General features: G+C 47.4%; 1 protein-coding gene across 4 annotated transcripts in view; it reads right to left on the bottom strand.

Moving 5' to 3' along the window:
• LOC146860386 (transient receptor potential cation channel subfamily M member 7-like) overlaps positions 1–18,507 on the bottom strand; it is a 1,286,036-nt gene that overhangs the window by 250,340 nt on the left and 1,017,189 nt on the right. For all 4 annotated transcript variants that reach the window (XM_085644245.1, XM_085644247.1, XM_085644246.1 and 1 more), the window contains one exon: positions 15,224–15,282. In XM_085644245.1, the coding sequence (XP_085500371.1) occupies positions 15,224–15,282 (59 nt within the window). The remainder of the gene's footprint in view (positions 1–15,223; positions 15,283–18,507) is intronic.

Raw genomic sequence — 18,507 nt, 5'->3', positions numbered from 1 at the left:
TTCCAGCAGCAAAAAAAAAAAAAAAAAAGAAACAACAATAAACCTGGGTTTATTATCACTTTACTTTGTTTCCCGGAGTCTTGGGGGCGTGGCCAGGCCCAGGAAGATAACATGCCACATCACATAGGGAGTGGTTGCACTGTTATCAGTGCGCATGACAGTCTAGCCGGGTGTCTCAGGCCGGCCAAACCGTCAGGTGCACTGAGCGCTCTCCAACCCAGCTGCGATGTTGGGTTGGAGACAATCAAGCACAGGATCCTAGAGTCCCTGGGAGGATGGACCGAAAAATGCAGCAGGGTATGGGAAATTCACTCACAGGATATAAATAACTTATATTAGCAGATAGTAGGCATAGAAAAATGTAGAGTTTTTCTAATCAGCTGTTCAAATATTGAAGTACTGCATTAGGAGCACCGGTTCCTGAAAGTACTCCGCTGTGTCAATCCAATGCTTTGCATCCAGAGGATCATTCACACGTTCAGGGAAACAATTAACTAATTAAGCAGGGCACAGTTTACAAGAGTGGAATTTAAGCTCATATCCGCTTGTTAACTCTCCTGCCTGTTAACAACACCAATTTAAAAAAACTATAAAATAAATTTGATGATTGATAGGGTGTGGCTTATCACCAGTGAGGGTATCCAGGCACTGTCCATAGGCACGGGGAGATTAGGTGATTTGCCCAGAAACACAAGATGTTGAGCCAACGCAGAGACTTGAACCCGAATCCACAGCTCCTGAGTCGGAAGCTGCACCACATCCGGTTTAAGACCATTTCACTATCTGACTTTAAGAACCTTCTGCAAGATGAAGTCATGATTATTATTAGAAATATGTATATCACTAACTGCGTAGGACAGTCATGCCCTTCATCGATAATCATGGACTGGAACAGTACCTATAATCACTTATTTTCTATCAAAGAGGCTTAAAATAAACCAAGACAACCCATAGTTAAAAAAGGTTCTCTTCATCCCAAGAATCGAAAGAATGTAAAACATTTCCATTACACAATCTTAATAATGGGGCTACTTCATAGCTGCAAGGCCATTTGCAGATCAATGTGCATTGTGTCAATTTACAAGCAAGTTTTCAACTAAAATAAACAAAAGTTTTGGCTCTCCGGAAAGCTGGATGACAATGAGGCAGCCATGATCACAATATTAAAAATGTCTGCTGCATTTGCTACCACAGACACAAAATCCTTTTAGCTAAGAAAGAGGTGGCAAGTTGTTCTCGGATGGTTTTATACCTTCTTGAACAACAGATGCTATGCTCATGTAGCTGTCTGTTTTAGAGCGCAACTAACACACCAGAATAAGGTCCTTTAGAGCTGTACCACAATCCGTTAAGTGAGACTACACTCCAGAAAGAGAAATATACTGCACATCAAAATAGATTGATTGAACAGCCAGGTTTTTAGGGCTTTTTTAACTAAAGCAAATTCTGTACTCTTTTCAAGAAAAGAGGATGGGTATGCCACCAAGCGGATCCACATACTCTGAACAATTGCTTTCCCCATTTAGTTTGACTAAATTTGGAGACTTCAATGGTTGAGAGGCTGATGACTAATTTAGCCTGGCTGATATTTAGAGAAGCTAACAGCTAATGAATGAGGTTGACTAGCATGAACAATTGAGATTTAAAGATGGCCTTATTTATAAGCAGCCCGTAAACAGCTCAAATTATTTTCAGAAATGGATTTGGGTTTCCATACTCTAAAAGATTTATCTGGCTGTCCCCATTTTGAATATTTTCATAGTTTTTGCCGATAAACCTTGGGAAAAGACATTACAATTTTCAATGCAAGAATACGTAAACTCATTGACCCCCTTGACCATAGGTATTAAGAACAAAGAAGAGTAGATCCTACATTGAACTCTATCTTCTTCAAGACTATTTCAGACATGTTTATCACAATCCAGGCACAGGTGAATAATAAGCCTGGTTAAGCCTAATGCCTCTAAAGCCACGGTTTTACTGTTGTTCCTCCCTAAAACACAGAGAGATCAAACAAAAGCATGAATGCAGTTTTAAAATTAATTATATGTCCTTGGGTAATCATGTCTATTAAATTGTGGCTTCCCACATACTTAAAACTCTTACACAGGATTCATTTTGTTGCAAGCCCATTGTATTTGTACTGTCGGGTTTATCATAAGATCTAATAATGAATATTGCAAAGTGTTCAAGGATGGCTTAGCAAAAAGGAACATCTAAAACAAGTGCTACAGAATGCCTTCCCCAGGACTGTTAATGGTAAACAAGCAGGACTTACATTGATAATAGGTCTGGTAGTGTATGTTCATAAGGTAAATTGATCAGGAAATTAGTCAAGACTTATTCGCACTGTAGAATAACATGATGATAGCGATGAAGTGTTCATCTTATTTTACATTTTGTCACATACAACCTCAGGTGTATTTTTAAGTATGTTTAATGATTCAAATATAGTGTGACTGGCGACCTGATGCAATGAAAACCCTTGTACACATCTACCACATTTATTGTTTATGTATTTCAGAGTGTCATTGGTAGTGTTCATACCACTAGGATTTTTCAGCAGAGAAAATAGTATGTTTAGAATCATGTTTCATGATTTTCTAAATCACCTGCCAAGTTAGATCACACACAAATATATGGCCTAGGCTCGTCCTTTAGACAGGACTCTTGATAAAGAAGACAACAAGGCAACTTCCATTTTATTGGAAGTAGGGCCTTGGTCCGCAGAAACAGTCAGGGATTCAGGCTAGGGAGAAGAGTCCTAGCACATTGATCAGATGCCACTGAGCTAATTAGGCTGGGTCTGTAACCTCTGCAGGAGGAGGAATTGGGTTCGGATCTGCTTAGCCGTTCCACCTAGATTTTTGATTTTGAACCATCTGTGTGTTTTTTTTTATCTCTGCTGCAAGTTTCACTCCATTCACTGTAGGCTCTGCTGAAATACACTTGAGTGCTAAAAACGAGTTCTCTCCTTTCAAAATAAGGTCCGCTGCTGCACAGTTGGGGATAAGAGGCACTGCACCGGTTACAGGTGATCATGAGTGCTCCCTTGTGGGGGCTGAACAAGAGGGATAACTGTCTAACTCAGCCCAGGATCTGTTTAAAGATAGCCTGTCACAGATGGGACCTTTAATAAACTGATTACGGCCTGTTCAGACCTTATAATTTAATTGGACTTCCAAAAATAAATATATCAATTTAGTTTTAAATTAACTACAGTGTTAATCTGTAGCGCTTCAGTGTATTCATTCTGCAGATGAAAACTGAAATAAAACATCAACTTTGCATTGGCTCAACCTAAAGAAAACAAACATTAGCATACCTTTCTACAGGTTAAAAAAATTCCAGATATACTTGGGAATTGAGTAGACACCAAATTGCCTATCCTTTCCTAAAATGACCTTTGAACTTTTATTGCACGAGACGAAATCCTCCTTGGCAGCCTGGAAAAATCATGCACTCTCTTCGGTGGGACAAATAACCGCACTAAAAATGTCATTCTTTTTTTTTTAATATATATTTTTACTTTGAAAACTGAGCAAAAGTAGATGATGCATACATGTTGCAACAGAGCTGGAAACCAATTCCAGTGGTAGCATGAAATAATTTGATCTGTAAACTGTCATCCCCCTCCATCCAACAACCCCTCTCAGGACACCAGACAGTCTGCATCTAGTCTTTTACAGATCTCTGCACTCCAGTTTGTGTGAAATACGGTATTTCAACGTTCCCCTTCCTTTCACGGCATATCAGTCTTTCTCACCGCTGTGCTCATAGATCTCCAAGGAGTAATAATGCAGCTATTTACCCCACACCTTGAGAAATTTTCTTTGAGGCATAAGCAGTTTTTTTGGCCATCATATACATGTCCATTATCCCGTTTCCATTCTTGTATAGTTGGGCATTTTCTCACTCCGCAATATCGCTTTTTGCTACTATAAGGCCAGGGCGGCAAAGCAGTAGTTGAGCACGTGGTAAGTCAATTTCATTAGGGACCCCAGGATAAGGAATTTAGGGTCCAATGGAAGTTCGGTCGAGAGCACTCTGCCGAGTTCCCCAGTAATATAAGTAGCTCTGAATTAGGGGGCAACTCCAAATTGTATGGAAGAAGGTACCCTCTTCTCTCCTACATCTTTAATCAGTATGAGATCTGTGCCCTCCCCACTGCATTCAGGTGGCGTCTATCATAGTACACTCCATGTAATATTTTGAATTAAACTAATCGCAGTCGGACCTTAATTGGTCCCTCAGGTGGGTGCACTACAGCTGCCTCCCAGTCAATGTCCTTAAGCACTCCCACTTCTTCCAATCTTCCTCATAGGTTATCAGACATGGTGTTAAGAGTTTTGCACGTTAGAGAAATTGCTCCCCTTCCTATGTCTTCAGTCAGGAGCCGTCCTTCTAAAGGGCATATTCCAGAATACCCTCACCGGGCAGACCCTCTGCCCTCCATGCATGTCGTATTTTTGAGTATTTCAAGAACTGGTTAGAGCTCATCCCAAACTCTCTTTGAAGTGAGGAGAACGGCATGATGTCTCCCCACTCAAGGAAGTCCCCCACCTTGGATATTCCGATCAGGTCGCAAGCCTCGAATCCTTGTAGTTTTTGCATCTCAGGGAGCCACCTCCCCACCCTCAAGGATGTTTTTTTCAAGTAGGTTTCACGTGCCACCCAATAGTTTTCCTGGCAAGTAATTAGCTCCTAATGTTCCCCCCCCCCCCAACCAAAATACAAGTTAAAGCGGTAATTATTTTACCCTGGCTTTGACTCTGAGTCTACCTCTTATTTGTTTCCTAATGTTGACATGTATGCTGTGGATGAAATAGAAGGGAAGGTTGTCATCTCCATTTGGGAAGGAGGGAGGGGGGTTTGAGGGCCATGGGGTAAACAGGGGTTACCGGGCATTATCTTTGGGGGTTGCTTAAAATACAAATTAGAGGGAGCAGTAATTAGCACATAATCCTATTGCTGCCTTTCTTAATCTCAGTGTTTTCTACTACTGTAACTTTAGCAGTACCTGTTACAAGTTGCAAAGTCACAGCGGGGAAGGGTCTTGAAAATGAGTAGCATTAACACAGGTGCCCAGTTAACCCTCTCCCACTATCTGTATAATGAATAGAATTTAGATTCATCCTTAAAGTGGTTTCTGATGACTATTTCAGCATAATTTGAGAGTTGCGACTTTGGGCTGGTTTTTGGGCTGACATTGCTCTGCATTGGGCTGAATGTGGGATTATTCTTTTGCAGCTTTGGGCTTGGGATGGGCCTCAAAATCTGGCAATACTGTTTCCAGTTGCAGCACAGAGGCGGCTCATCAGGATCGTGGCGGTGCAGGCAGCTGCTTCAGCGCCATGGTGGAATCAGATGGTGTGTGGGGAGCAGGATCATATGTAGGATTGCCAGTTAAAGGATTCGAAGACTTGTTAAAGTGTGGCCGCCATCTCTGCCGCGTAAGCCATGCCTCTAAAGATGACATTCTTGCCACGCATCTACATATCTTTGAGATCATGCTTCTCCCCCTGAAAATGGAAGATATTCTACAACAACAGGCAGTTTGCATGACTCATATTTGTAAAGAGACATTCTGCAAAGACCTGCATGATGCACCCAAGGGATGGAGGGATGGGGTTCCCCATTTACTAGGCTACTCCCAAGCTTGCCATTAGTGATACTTGATTGAATGTTGGAAACAAGAAAATACAACTAATGGTGCTATACAGACCAGAACATGGCTGCCAGACCCCAGGGGAGGTATCTTGGTTTTCTAAAAGTTCAAGAGACTGACTCCTTTATGTCTCCCCAGTAACAAGTGCCATGCTCGGAGTTTGAGACTGCATCCCACGTAGAGATGACCTTACTATCTTCCCCTTCCTCACCAATTGTTGGTAACGCAGATTTCACACCAGCAATGTTTTCCAGTGACTTTCGGAAATGGAGGCTGAAGAGATGCTTTAGGCTTCGAAAGTTCTGTTCTGGAGGAACCTTGAAGTTGTTTGAGAAAATTAAACATGAATGTGGAATCTCCAAGAAGGAATCCTTCCGCTACCTGCAGATCCGGCACTAGGAGACCTACACTGGCATTAAAGAGTGCTCCACTAGGGAGCCCACACCCTTTCAAAAGTTTCCCCAACATCTCTCGCCTACTAAACGTTTTGTCTCCCTCCTTAACTCCCTGGCATTCATACACAAATCCTCTTTTTAGGAAAAGTATGAAATGTACCTCAATATAGAACAAGATACCAGACAGTAGCATAAATACTCCTCCATGCTAATAATTTTGGTCATCATGCCTGGGGTAGTGAGAGCTTCTATAAAATCCTGTTCCAATGGCACCTTACCCCTGCGCTTATCCACACTATCAACAGCGAGCACCCTAACACTTGCTGGAGGGGATGGGGCGACGTGGGTTCGTTACTGTACAGCAGACCAGCGGAGGGTATATACCCATTTTACTACACAGCAGGCAAGCAGATTTCCAACCTTCTGCTGGCGTTCACACATACCATCTCATTCCTTTGGAAGCAGACCACTCTCAAAGGAGGTTACACTCCTTGTCTGCACTACCCATGTCTCACAGCCTGCTGGCCACCTGCAGGGCATCTGTGAGTCTGGAAGGAATTGGGATCTGCCCTCCACAAGACCACCGTATTGGAATTTCAATGGATCCTTCACCTCAGGGTGCAGAGTAAGTCCACCTCTCCTGATCCCCAGCGGATGTGTGGAAGACACAGGTCCAACAAAGTCCAAGCCAGTACAAGTCCAAAGTGTCCTTTTAATCCAGACAACGGGATATCCATCCTTGCCTTATGTAGGTACTTCTCACAGTTCATTCCTCGTGCAGGGGTTTAAAAGTGGTGGCGAAGAGTTCTAGAAGGAGGGCATCTCCGCCCATACCAAAGATAATACACCATCTGTCCACCCTTTGATCCATCAGCCTGGACTGCATTTTGAAGTTTTTTAACTTGACAGAATCAACTCTCGGTCAGCAACAACTCCTCAAGGGTGTGCTGCTCCACTTCTGAATCATTTTCTGGATGCTCAGGTGCAAAATTGGGTTTATTCTTCTTATAAAACCAATAGCGATCACTGGGAGGGCTCGGTGAAAGTCTACAGTATTCTCCCCCAACAGAAAAAGGTTCTATCTTTTATACATCACCAATGGACTCAAAGTGATTGCACACAACCAATTTGCAGTGTTTCTCGGCAGGAACTGATGAGTACTTGACAACAGCTGTTGGTCTTGCACTACATGATTGGTCAGAAAACCTTCTGTACTGGTCTAAGTCCAACTTTGTAATTTTCCTTTCTTATTTCCCTCCTTCCAAAAATATCATAAGGAAGTCCCTTTTCCGTCTCCGTGGGAGGTGCAATCAATCTGCCTGCCTCCCTTTATTCCTCTGGGGAAGGGCTCGGCTGTCAGTGTAGATTAATTATCACATGCAGATTTCTCCTATACCCTCATCCACCTGGAGAAGACTTAATCCCCTCCAAATGGCAAAGGAGGGTGTCCTCAGCTGATTTGTGTCAGTACAGGGCTGTAGGCACAGCAACACGCCTATTACTCCTTTCACTCCCATGTGCAGGTTTTCAGCAGCATTTCAACAAATCAATGCTCAGTGGCGTCCTGAACTCCCTCCCTACCTCCCCCTTCCACCGCTTTTGCAGCTTAAGCAGGGGTGGAGTTGACACTCACAGTTATTTATGAGCCTTTTCTGGCTGCAGCTCTGCAGACAAAAGCTCTTTAAAATACTGGGAAAGGATAACAGAGGTCAAGCAAGGAAATGTATTTACAACAAAGAAATGATAAGGAAAACCGAGGGAAAGAAAGAGAGAGGGCTGGAAGGAAGAGGGAACTGAAGGGCATATGAAAATAAGGAAGAAACTGACGAGAAGGAAGGGTAAAAGGGTGAAAGAATGGATGTAAGGGCAAATGGACTTATGGACGTAAAGAAAAAAAAATATTTGCATGAGAGAGAGAAAGAAAGGGGCTGGAATGATACAAGTCTGAATGAATGGGTGAGTGGATGAATGGGCAAATGGATGAATGGTCGCCTGGATATAGGTGTGGAAGGATGGATTTCTGGATTGATAAAAGAAGGTTGAATTGGTTGATGGATGAAGAAGAATGGATATTTGGATTGATGGGTTAAAGGATGTATGAATGTTTGAAGTGTGAGCGGAAGGATAGATAGATTGAAAACCAAAAATAAAAGCGTGGATGGATGAAATGGTGAAAGGATGGATGAAAGTAGGAAAAGATGGATGGATGGATGGATGTATACATGAAAGGCTTAAAGATGAACGGAAGGCGTTAATAAGGGACCTCATCTAGAGTGGGAGGCTTACTCGCTTAGCTCACCCAACGGCATTCAAGGTATGGATCAAAGTAGCAGGTATTTTAAGTTGCTGCCTACTCCCTTGACAACATGGCACTGCAAAGGGCCTCTATCCTTTCTTATCTGTCCGAGATTCTTTAGCTGACAGCGGTGGACTCGTATTGCAAGATTTGTTCTTAGGATTTCCGTCTGTATTGTCCGATAAACTTGTACCTGCTGTATGGTTAAAGTGTAATTTTTTTTACAGCATATATAGAGAAGGGTAAGAGTAGCCATTTGTCGGTGTTGCGTTATATCGCCTAGTTTTAACTATGAAAAAAGGAAGCAACTGATACAATTTTTATTAAAATAGGCAAATTGAAAAATATGTGCAGGCATTTCCATTTTATTAGTAAAAAGCATTCTATAAATCTCTTTTCTCAATCACCCTGTGGTTCCTGCCGACAGAACATCATTAAATGCACGAGGGCACTTTAATCGTGTTTAAATAAGTGATTAATAATTCTAGAATTTCAGGAGCTTTAGAAAAAGTATTGTGTTTCCTTTGTTTTTGCTAAAATTAAAATAGTAAATCCTTCATAAATCACAAAGTGATCTCACCCAAACATTTTGAGGGCTTAGCGTCTCTAAAGAAACAACTTCGGGGGGCGTGGTTAAGATAGCGGCTTAGGCGGACATGTCATTCTGCCTCTCGCGCGGGCGGCATAGCACAGCACCGGTGATCGGCCGTTTCCACCTGGCCGACACCTACGACATTAGCCCAGCGGGTGCCGGCAGTGACGAAGGAGGCACGAGAGCAGCAGTCCGGCATGGACATGACCCCCGGGGCCCGAAAGTAGGGGACGGAGAGCAGACCCGCGAGGTAGAGGCCTGTCTGAGAGGGGGCGCGGCCTCGACGCAACTGAGGCCGAGCAGGCACATCCAGGGTCGGCCTGCTGCAATGCGGAGCCTGGGAGGAGGACTGACAAGATGAGCCGCGCCGCGTGATGATCCCGGCCACCCCCGCGCAGGAGTACCCTGGTAACCTAAGCCAGGCTAGGCGGAGCGAGGAGGGGGCCTGGAGGCCGAGGTCTGGTGGGGAGACAACGCGGCCTCGCGGCGGTGGCGGCCAGGCGGAGGCAGTGAGAATCGTTCTGCGGCAGCGTGAGCCCAGGCGGGGAAGTCTACTGCGGCGGACGGTGTGGTGGGGGACTCCTCCCTCCCTTGAACGACGGAATCGGCGGATGCAGTTCCGACGCGGCGGACCCGGAGAGGCGTGAGACAGATCGGCCGCCTCGGGGCAGCTGCAGCAACTCGGGGACCCCAGAGGCGATTGGGAGCTACGAGACCAGGACGGGACCCCGCCGCCCCACCACCGGACAGGCAAGTGATCGCGCTGTCAGCGCCAACGGTGGGGGTCCCGGGGGTGGAAGGAAGGAGCCAGCGGCAGGGGACTTGCAGCGCCCTTCCCTGGGATGAAGGCCCGACAGCACACCCAAGGAAACGGAGGCCCGAGCTGAGGGCCGGTGGGCCCTGAGTGCATGTGGGGTCCTGAGGGGTCCTGGCGGACTGCGCAGAGAGGGGACACGTGTCGATGGGTCCGGGGCCTGCCAGCTGGTGAAGCGCTGGGGCCTGGGGCGAGAGCCTCGGAGAGACTGGGCCCGCAGCTGTGAGGCGGGTTCACAGCGACTGGACGGCCCGGAGCTAGTGGAGGGGCCATCTATTTCGGCGGGCCCTCCGGCCTCTACAGCGGTCAGGCAAACGATCGCACAGAAGGTGGGAGCTGTGGCCGCCGCCGCCGGCGGGTGACCCAGCGGTGTACGGCCGGGGTTCTGCGAGGGCAGGCCCGAAGCGCGTCTGACTGGGCCTGGATCTGGGACGCACATGTACTGGAATGGGGAGTAGGCCCCTGTGAAGGACTCAGAGACTTACGGGTTCCACGCATACTTGGCACGCCGGAAGGGACTTACTGAATCCGCGAAGCGGGAAGCTTAGCATCGAGGCTGGGGCCCGTTGTCTTGTGGCGAGACCTACCGACGAGTGATAGCATGGACAGACGTTGGGGACACCCGAGCAGCAGTGAGGAGATTCGAGGTGGGGGCCCTGCCGGGGGAGGGAGAAGCGTTCCAGGTCCCTGCCCCCCCAGCGGACCAGCGGTGTCCAGTACTCTGCGGCGGGTTTGGGAACGCGGCGCAGTTGGACAGCGCTTGGCACCCGAAGGGCGATAGACCACGGCAGAGTGAGCGGGCGGAGAGTCACCGGGGGCACGGCTCCAGGGCTGCATCAGGGGCACCATAGCAGACCGTTGGGGTTCGACATCAAGAGTGCGACCCGCATAAGTGGACTGGACGGCAGAGGCGGCAGAGTCGATAGTTGTCGGGCGGGGTCGCGACTTCCCCCGGGCGAGCAGGTGGAGGAGCCGGGGGCACGTTATGGTCCCCCCGAAGGGCCGCAGAGACAAGACACTGAAAGATCTGTTCGCGAAGCCACTGGTGGGGCCCTCGGCAGGGGTCATGGTGGCGGTTGCGTCTGGTCCCCCGTCCACGCAGCCAGAGGGAGCTGAACCGATCACTAAGTCATTTCTAGAATCCATGTTCACTGGCCTGAGAGCTGATATCCAAAATCTTCAAAAGGAATTCGCGGCGGAACTTAAAGAAGTTCACAGGGATGTGGACGGCATCGGGGAAAGGGTCGCCACGCTGGAGGACAAAAGTGATGGCCGCGACACAGAACTGGCGGCGCTACAACAAGAGATCATTCGGGTCCATGACCAGCAGGACGACCTTCAGTTGCACGTGGAAGACCTGGAAAACCGGTCTCGACGCCACAATATACGCATCCGGGGAGTGCGAACAACCGAGGACTCAAAAGATCTATTTGAATTCACGAAAGAGCTCTTTAATCATATCCTAGCACGCCCACTGGAGTCGGAGCTGCGGATCGACCGGGCACACAGGGTGAGTCCCCCGAGGCCCTCATCCGCCACTCCGCCCGACATCTTAGTGTGCGTGCAAGACTACCGCACCAAAGAGGACATACTGCGTAAAGCCCGTCAACAACACCCAGTGAAGTTCCGAGACCACGCGCCTGTTCTATACCAGGACCCATCGGCCCTCACGCTCCATAAACGTAGACTTTTTAAGCCGATTACGGCGCACCTTCAGCAGCGCAACATTTGGTATAGTTGGGGACATCCCTTCCGCTTGGTGTTCCGCATTGACAACACACTCTACCAATTGCGGTCCCTGTCAGAGGCGGCAAAGCTGTTGGGGGTGGATTTACCGGCAGAAGACAGGGGTGCTGAGGGGGGCCCAACGGAGGCAAAGGCGGCCGGACCTGGCTGGCGCCAACAGGGCCGACGTAAGCGCGCTAAAAAACCTCCAGTGGCGGAGATCCTCAGAGGACAGCAAGCAGCACTAGAGACAGTCTCCGCGGGTCTGCGTAGTCTTTCGCCCAGCGGAGTTGTGTGACCGTTGAAGCCGGTATCACCACTGGATTTCTGAACGGGCCACCTGTGGGAGGGGGACCTTCTCATTTTGCTACCTCACCCTATGTTGTTACATCACCCTCCACCGGAAGGTGGAGGACACTGGATACAGACTGTTGCTGTTCAATTGTTGGGATGTTTGGTTGGGGGGAGCGGGTTGAGGGAGGGAATGGGGTTCCACGTCCATCATGGGGTGGGGTTGTGACGGTTGCAAACACACAGGGAGCACGCACCGCTTGCCCACGGCACATTCCTCCTGCACGGGCTGCGCAGTACACATCGCATTTTCTGAGATAGCGAGATGGAGTGAATGGCGCCGCACACACTTAAAGAATTAACCCTTAATGTTAGGGGTCTTAACAACCCGGTAAAGCGCAGAGCCGTGCTGTCCTGTTTGGAGAACTCCCAGGCTGATATTTGTCTGCTCCAGGAGACCCACTTACTAGCTCAAGACTGTCACCAGCTCAGGTCCCGCAAGTTTCCGGTACAACTCTTCTCTTCTAGCCTCACCAAGACTGCGGGGGTATCGATCCTGGTGGCCCAGCGGTTTAGGGGGGAGGTTTTGCAGAAGGAGGCGGAAATTAGAGGACGGCTGTTGATCTACAGGTTTGCATTGGGAGCCTTAACCTTTACCATCGGCTCTCTCTACGCTCCCAATGAGGGTCAGGAGCGCTTTTTGCAGTCCGCCCTCACGGAAGTCACGGCAACGAGCGACCGCCGTATCCTCTTGGGGGGAGATTTGAATCTCGTTTTTGATAACATACAAGATAGAACTTGTCAGCGCACACATCAGGCAGCTGCACTTTCAGCGGCGGGCCTTGACCGTCTACGAGACTTAGGGCTGGATGAGTCGGGAGTTTTCTTATCACTCTCATGCACATAAAACATATGCGTGGCTGGATTACCTTCTGGTTTCCTCCGCGGTCAGAGAGATGGCCACGACGGTAGAGATAAGGGTAGCTTCCCTATAGCGAGGGGCACGAGGCAGGGGTGTCCGTTGTCGCCATTGCTTTTTGCTGCATATATGGAACTCCTTGCCCAGAAGATCAGGCAAAATACGGGAATTTCCGGAATTAAGTTCGGGGGGCATGTTCACACCATCAGCCTATATGCGGACGATGTGCTATTGTCTCTATCAAACCCGCGGGAGGCGCTGCCGCCGTGCATGGCGGACTTAGATGCCTTTGCACGAGTGGCGGGGTTCAAGGTGAAGTCGGTGGCTCTTGGCCTCTCCCTGACTCCTTCCACCCGGGAACATTTGCAGAGCTCACTCCCTTTTCAATGGGCGGAGGAATCGGTCCCCTATTTGGGGATCCAGTTGGCTCCTACGCTTTCACGAGTGGTGGCCCTCAACTATGCCGATTTGCGCCGGAAGATCCGCAGAGAGTTAGGGCAGTGGAAGTACTATCCCCTCTCGTGGTTGGGCAAGGTCACGGCGGTCAAGATGACCATACTACCACATATCCTCTACCTCTTTCGCACCATTCCTCTGTATCCGCCGGTGGGGTGGCTTCAGCAGACTCAATCAGAGTTGGCCCAGTTCATTTGGACCGGGCGGAAGCCGCGCATGAAGAGGTCGTTGTCCACTCTCGCACCTGAAAATGGGGGACTCGGGATCCCCGATCTTCAGCTCTATTTCCGTGCCGCTCAGTTACGCTATCTGGTGAAGTGGAGCCGCTGGGAGTCGGAGAAACATTGGCTGTTTCAAGACCAGGCGGTAGTGGCCCGGCTTCTACAAGAAATCCCCTTCCTGTGAAAGCAGCACAGGCCTCCCAATCTCTACGCCTCTCACATCACCCGCGTTCCCTTAGAAATCTGGGATCGTACTAACGTCTCATGATCTCACCACCTTTCCCTCCTCGCTTTCACCCCTGTTCGACAATCCGGAGTTCACTCCTGGAATGGACTCGGCGGCTTTCAGCGGGTGGAAACCGGCTGGCTGCCGTTTCCTCTATCATATGTACGATTCGGAGGGGGTGCACTCGTTCCAGCAATTCAGGCAGGAATATGGGTTACCGGAGGAGGAACGAATCCTATACCTCCAGGTTCGGCACTGGGCGCTCGATGGGCGGGTCCGCTCATTTGCGGACCGGCGGCTCTCCCAGTACGAGCGATTGTTAATAACACGATCATCAGATAAACAGCTAATCTCTGATCTGTATAGAATGCTCCAAATGCGATTCGCGCACACTAACAACGCAGGACTGACACGTTGGGAAAGGGAGCTCGGTAGGAATCTGACTCACGAGGAGTGGGGGGGGATATATTACAGGGCCAGACACTCAGTGTACCACATGGGACTCACGGACACCCTCACAAAGATTGCGACCTATTGGTATTACACTCCGGAGCACTTAAATGCGATAGACGGGAAGAGAGACGCACACTATTGGAGGGGATGGGGGCAGATAGGCACCTTGGCCCATCTGCTTTGGGATTGTGACTGTGTCCAGCCATACTGGACCCAGGTGCTCGACGAGGTGGACAAGCATTTCGACACTACCAGACCGCGCTTCCCGGCGTACATACTGTTGGGCCTCCCAAACCCTTTGACATACCCGCTTAAACGTAGGGGACGACAGATAGCCATAGCGTTGGGCTCAGCGACACAGAACATACTTACTCATTGGCGCACTCCCAACACACCAACGTTTACGGGCTGGTTATACCGATTGTGGCATGTCCTAGGCACGGAAAAACTCACACTAACACTGACCGAGGAGGGCTCCAAATATGGGGAGTTGTGGAAGCCCTTTCTGGCACTGTTGTCCTCCGAGTTTAGGGAGGTTACTTGTCTATTTGCGCCTGCTGCGGCTGTCCGAGGGGCGGACGGAGGGGTAGGGCTTGGGAGCGGCAGAGATAGTGGGGGGAAAGGGGGACAGATGGACGTGGAACGGGGGGAGGGGGTGGGTTGGGGTAAGGGAGGGGGGAGTTTATTTTTTATATATGGTTTGCTCCATAACATCTTATTGGAGATTACTATGGCATCTCCAGATTGGTCCACGTTTGAATTAGACTGCATCAGAGAAGTGTGGGACCTATCCACCATTCAGAGACTGAGCAAGGTATTGTTATTTTCCTGGGTGGGAGCCTTTTTGTATATTTTTGAAATGCCAATAAAAGATTTAAACCATAAAGAAACAACTTCTCAAATAATCCAGATTCTGGTTTTCCACTAAAAGATACACCTGTGTTTTATGGCTTCGTGTGAAATATTGAAATATAAGGGAACTTCAGAGAGCTGAAACCCAGTATTCCACCGGTCTCCTAAGTTGCCTAACTTTTGCACACCTGCTTCTAGTATCCATCAACATGACCTTCATGAACTAACAATTGTAAGCATTATATATTTACACAGTTTGCGTTAAGTGACTTTAATAAGCAATTTGTAATATATTCGTGGTAAATAAAACCTTACCGTAACATCAGCTGATTTCGTGACCTCTGGCATTAGATGCTGTCTATTGTTCCCATCACCTGTAACAACAAAGAATGCACTTAAGTTTAACTGAGCATTAAAATGCGAGAAAACTATTTTGCACTGTCATTAAGCTACGCAAAGATGTCCTATTCACTGCCATCATATGAACGGTTTATGGCAAGGTGTGGCTTTCATTTAATTGTCAGACAAACTATCTTTATGAAAAACACAATGTTAAACTTGTAGAGATGAGGAAAGTTGGAGCTCGACAGTCAAAACACCTTTAAACTATCCATCAGTTATATACATCTTAATAAGGCACAACGTGGAAAAAAAGAATGAAAGCTACCTCAAAACCTTAAGGCATTCATGCAATACTAGTTGGGAAGAAATGAAATACTGGGATTACTGTTAATATTATTGGTAATGATTCATGAGCGGGAATAGTGTGTATTAATATGCATTTGGAATAATAAAGACAAATATTAATTGAAGATAACTACAAAGTTCTTATTTTGAAAATAAAATGCAAATCAATCATATTACCAGTTACCTTACAATTGCTCAAAAACGTCATAGGTTATTTCGAATTAAAATAAAGTGCAAATTTACACGGATATAAGTACTGTTGAGACTCGGCACAGACATATGTCAGGAGAATTATGGTTTTATTTCAGTTTATTTAATTAATTTCCGCTGCAAACCTTGTGCACGAATTTAACAAGTAGAAGAGAAGAGAAAATCATAAAAGGGAAACACACCGTTTAATGCACTCGTTGATGTTGTATGCAGAACAGAGTCTGCGTATTTGATAACTCCAAATATTCAGAAAAACAAGTAATGAACATTGATTCATATATCAAAAAGAACACCCAAATGTAACTTGTGTTCTCTGTATTTTAATTCAGATCAGTTGCCCAGCCAACACATGTTTCGTCTGGGTAGTAACCCAAGACTTCTTCAGGGCTGAAAGGATGTACAATAGAACATAATCAGACAAAATAAAATGCAATGCATTGTGAGTGCAGATGCTCGTGACAAGGCGAGTGCCAATGATGTGAAAAGGTATCTAAAAACATTATGTATCAGCGCATAAATACACGCAAGCATACAATGTGCGGCTATTTGTGAGGCGCAGCACATGGTACATGACAATTGTGGGTACGCAGTGAATTCATCATTGATAAGGTGCAGACAAGTCAGTGAAAATGGCGTGTCGCCATGATTTGCTGTAGTGACTGAGTTTTACATGGTCGTGCACAAGTTTGCGTCATTAGTTGTTGCGCTGCTGTTAATAAACATGCAGCCACATTAGAGAGTGAAGTCACAGTACGCAATAAATAACAAAGGTGGAGTGAGACGGCAAAGGTAGAAGAGGGTAATGGAAAAGAGGGGAGAAAGTGCAAGTGCAGAGCTACACAGTAATGTCATGCAAGGTAGTGCATGGGATATGTGATCCTACCTTGAAGGAAAAATTGCAAGGTGGTGATCGATCTATGGAGACAATAATGGACACGGTGTAAGTTTACAAAAGGTCAGACTGAGGGACCTGATGGCTGCGCAAAAACACTAGCAGGTGAGGAAAGGGAGGTGTCTCACCTCTCCGCCGGTTGTAATTCCTTACCGGCCTGCATGGGAAATAGTACTAGCTGAAGATAAATGGGGGATAATGATATCACAACTATATGTAAATTGACATAAGGAATGGGGCTATCTTCACACTGCCGGTATGCCACTCTGTATACTTCATCCTTTTATTTCTCCTCCCTCTACTCACTTTAGACACCGTCACTTTGGACTCAGGGACACTCCTTTCATATTTGTCCACTGAGTCCCAGTTAGTATGCGGTGTACACGCACCTTTTGTTAAATACCTATTAATATACTGATTCCCAGCATGCGTCCCACCTTTTTTACGGACTGGGCGTGCCCGATTTCAACTCGAGCACCGCTCACAACACGTACTTCCTGGTTCATACTTGAACCTAGGTTGGCGTTTCAGCCTTTTCGGCTGATTCAGCTTAAAAAGAGCACTACGTCGAAACCACACTTCCGGTTATCCCCCCAAGTCGCCAGAACGTGCAGCGCGCTCGCTGCTTCAACACATCTTATCAGGTGAGGTTTCAACTTTTACATTCCCCTCAGTCCTAGATGGACTTGTCAATCGCTTATCGGGTCCTAAAGAGTTTTATTTTATCCTGTAGGACCACGTTTTAGACTCCAGCCTTAATTTGGCTCAAGACTCATCACCTTGAGCGCCGTATGAGCCACTGTGCCACGAGGAGGTAATTATCTCCCAAACGTGCCTTAGACAGGACGCTCAGTTTGTTACATGCTCTTAACGCATATAAGCACACTCCTGCTTTTAAAACACCTCCTTTTGATTTTCGTCCCTAGGGACACCCCTCCGGTCCTGTCAACGGGTCCATTTATCTCTGGACCAGCACATTTATCTTCAGCTAGTACTATTTCCCAGGCCAGCCGGGACAGAAGAACAGGTACTTACCTTCGGTAACGCTTTTTCTGGTGGATACAGTATCTGCCTGTGGATTCCTGACCTTGTGAATATCCACTGCGCCAGCATTCCACAGAACTTTTTTCCCCAGCTCTCTACGCCGACGTGGACGTCATAATACCTCGGCTCCGCTCTCGACTCCGTATGACGTCACCGGAGCCATAAGAGAGCCACGTCGGCGTGATGACGTCAGTTCCACCCATTTTTTCCGTGCCTCCGAGGCGAACAGGTGGACCAACGACAGATTCAAAGTATACACAGTATACAACATTCGATCAAATATACATAGTACATATACAAAAGGAAAGCTAAAGAACATAAGCATTTCCTACCAATGTACCAGATAGAAAGAATCTACAAAGTATAACAACATCTCAAGCAAGACATCCTTTAAGGTATAAAAAGGTGGACAACGGGGAGGCGGGTGGGCCAGTGAGGAATCCACAGACAGATACTGTATCCACCAGAAAAAGCGTTACCGAAGGTAAGTAACTTGTTCTTCTGATGGATACATCTGCCAGTGGATTCCTCACCTTGTGAATAGATTCCCACAGCAGTCCCACTCCCGGAGGAGGGTGTCCACCTTCTTATACCAAAAAGTCTTGCAAGACAGAGCGCGCAAAGTGGCCCTCCCTCCTCATCTCAGAGTCTAAGCAATAATGCTTCGCGAAAGTATGGAGGGAGGCCAAAGTCGCGGCCTTACAAATGTCTGCAACAGGAACACCCCTGGCCAAAGCCAAGGTAGAAGACTTATCTCTAGTTGAAT

This window comes from Triturus cristatus, chromosome 3_1 (genome assembly GCF_964204655.1).
Source record: "Triturus cristatus chromosome 3_1, aTriCri1.1, whole genome shotgun sequence".
In the NCBI taxonomy this organism is placed as follows: domain Eukaryota; kingdom Metazoa; phylum Chordata; class Amphibia; order Caudata; family Salamandridae; genus Triturus; species Triturus cristatus.
This window is presented reverse-complemented; position numbering and strand designations above follow the sequence as displayed.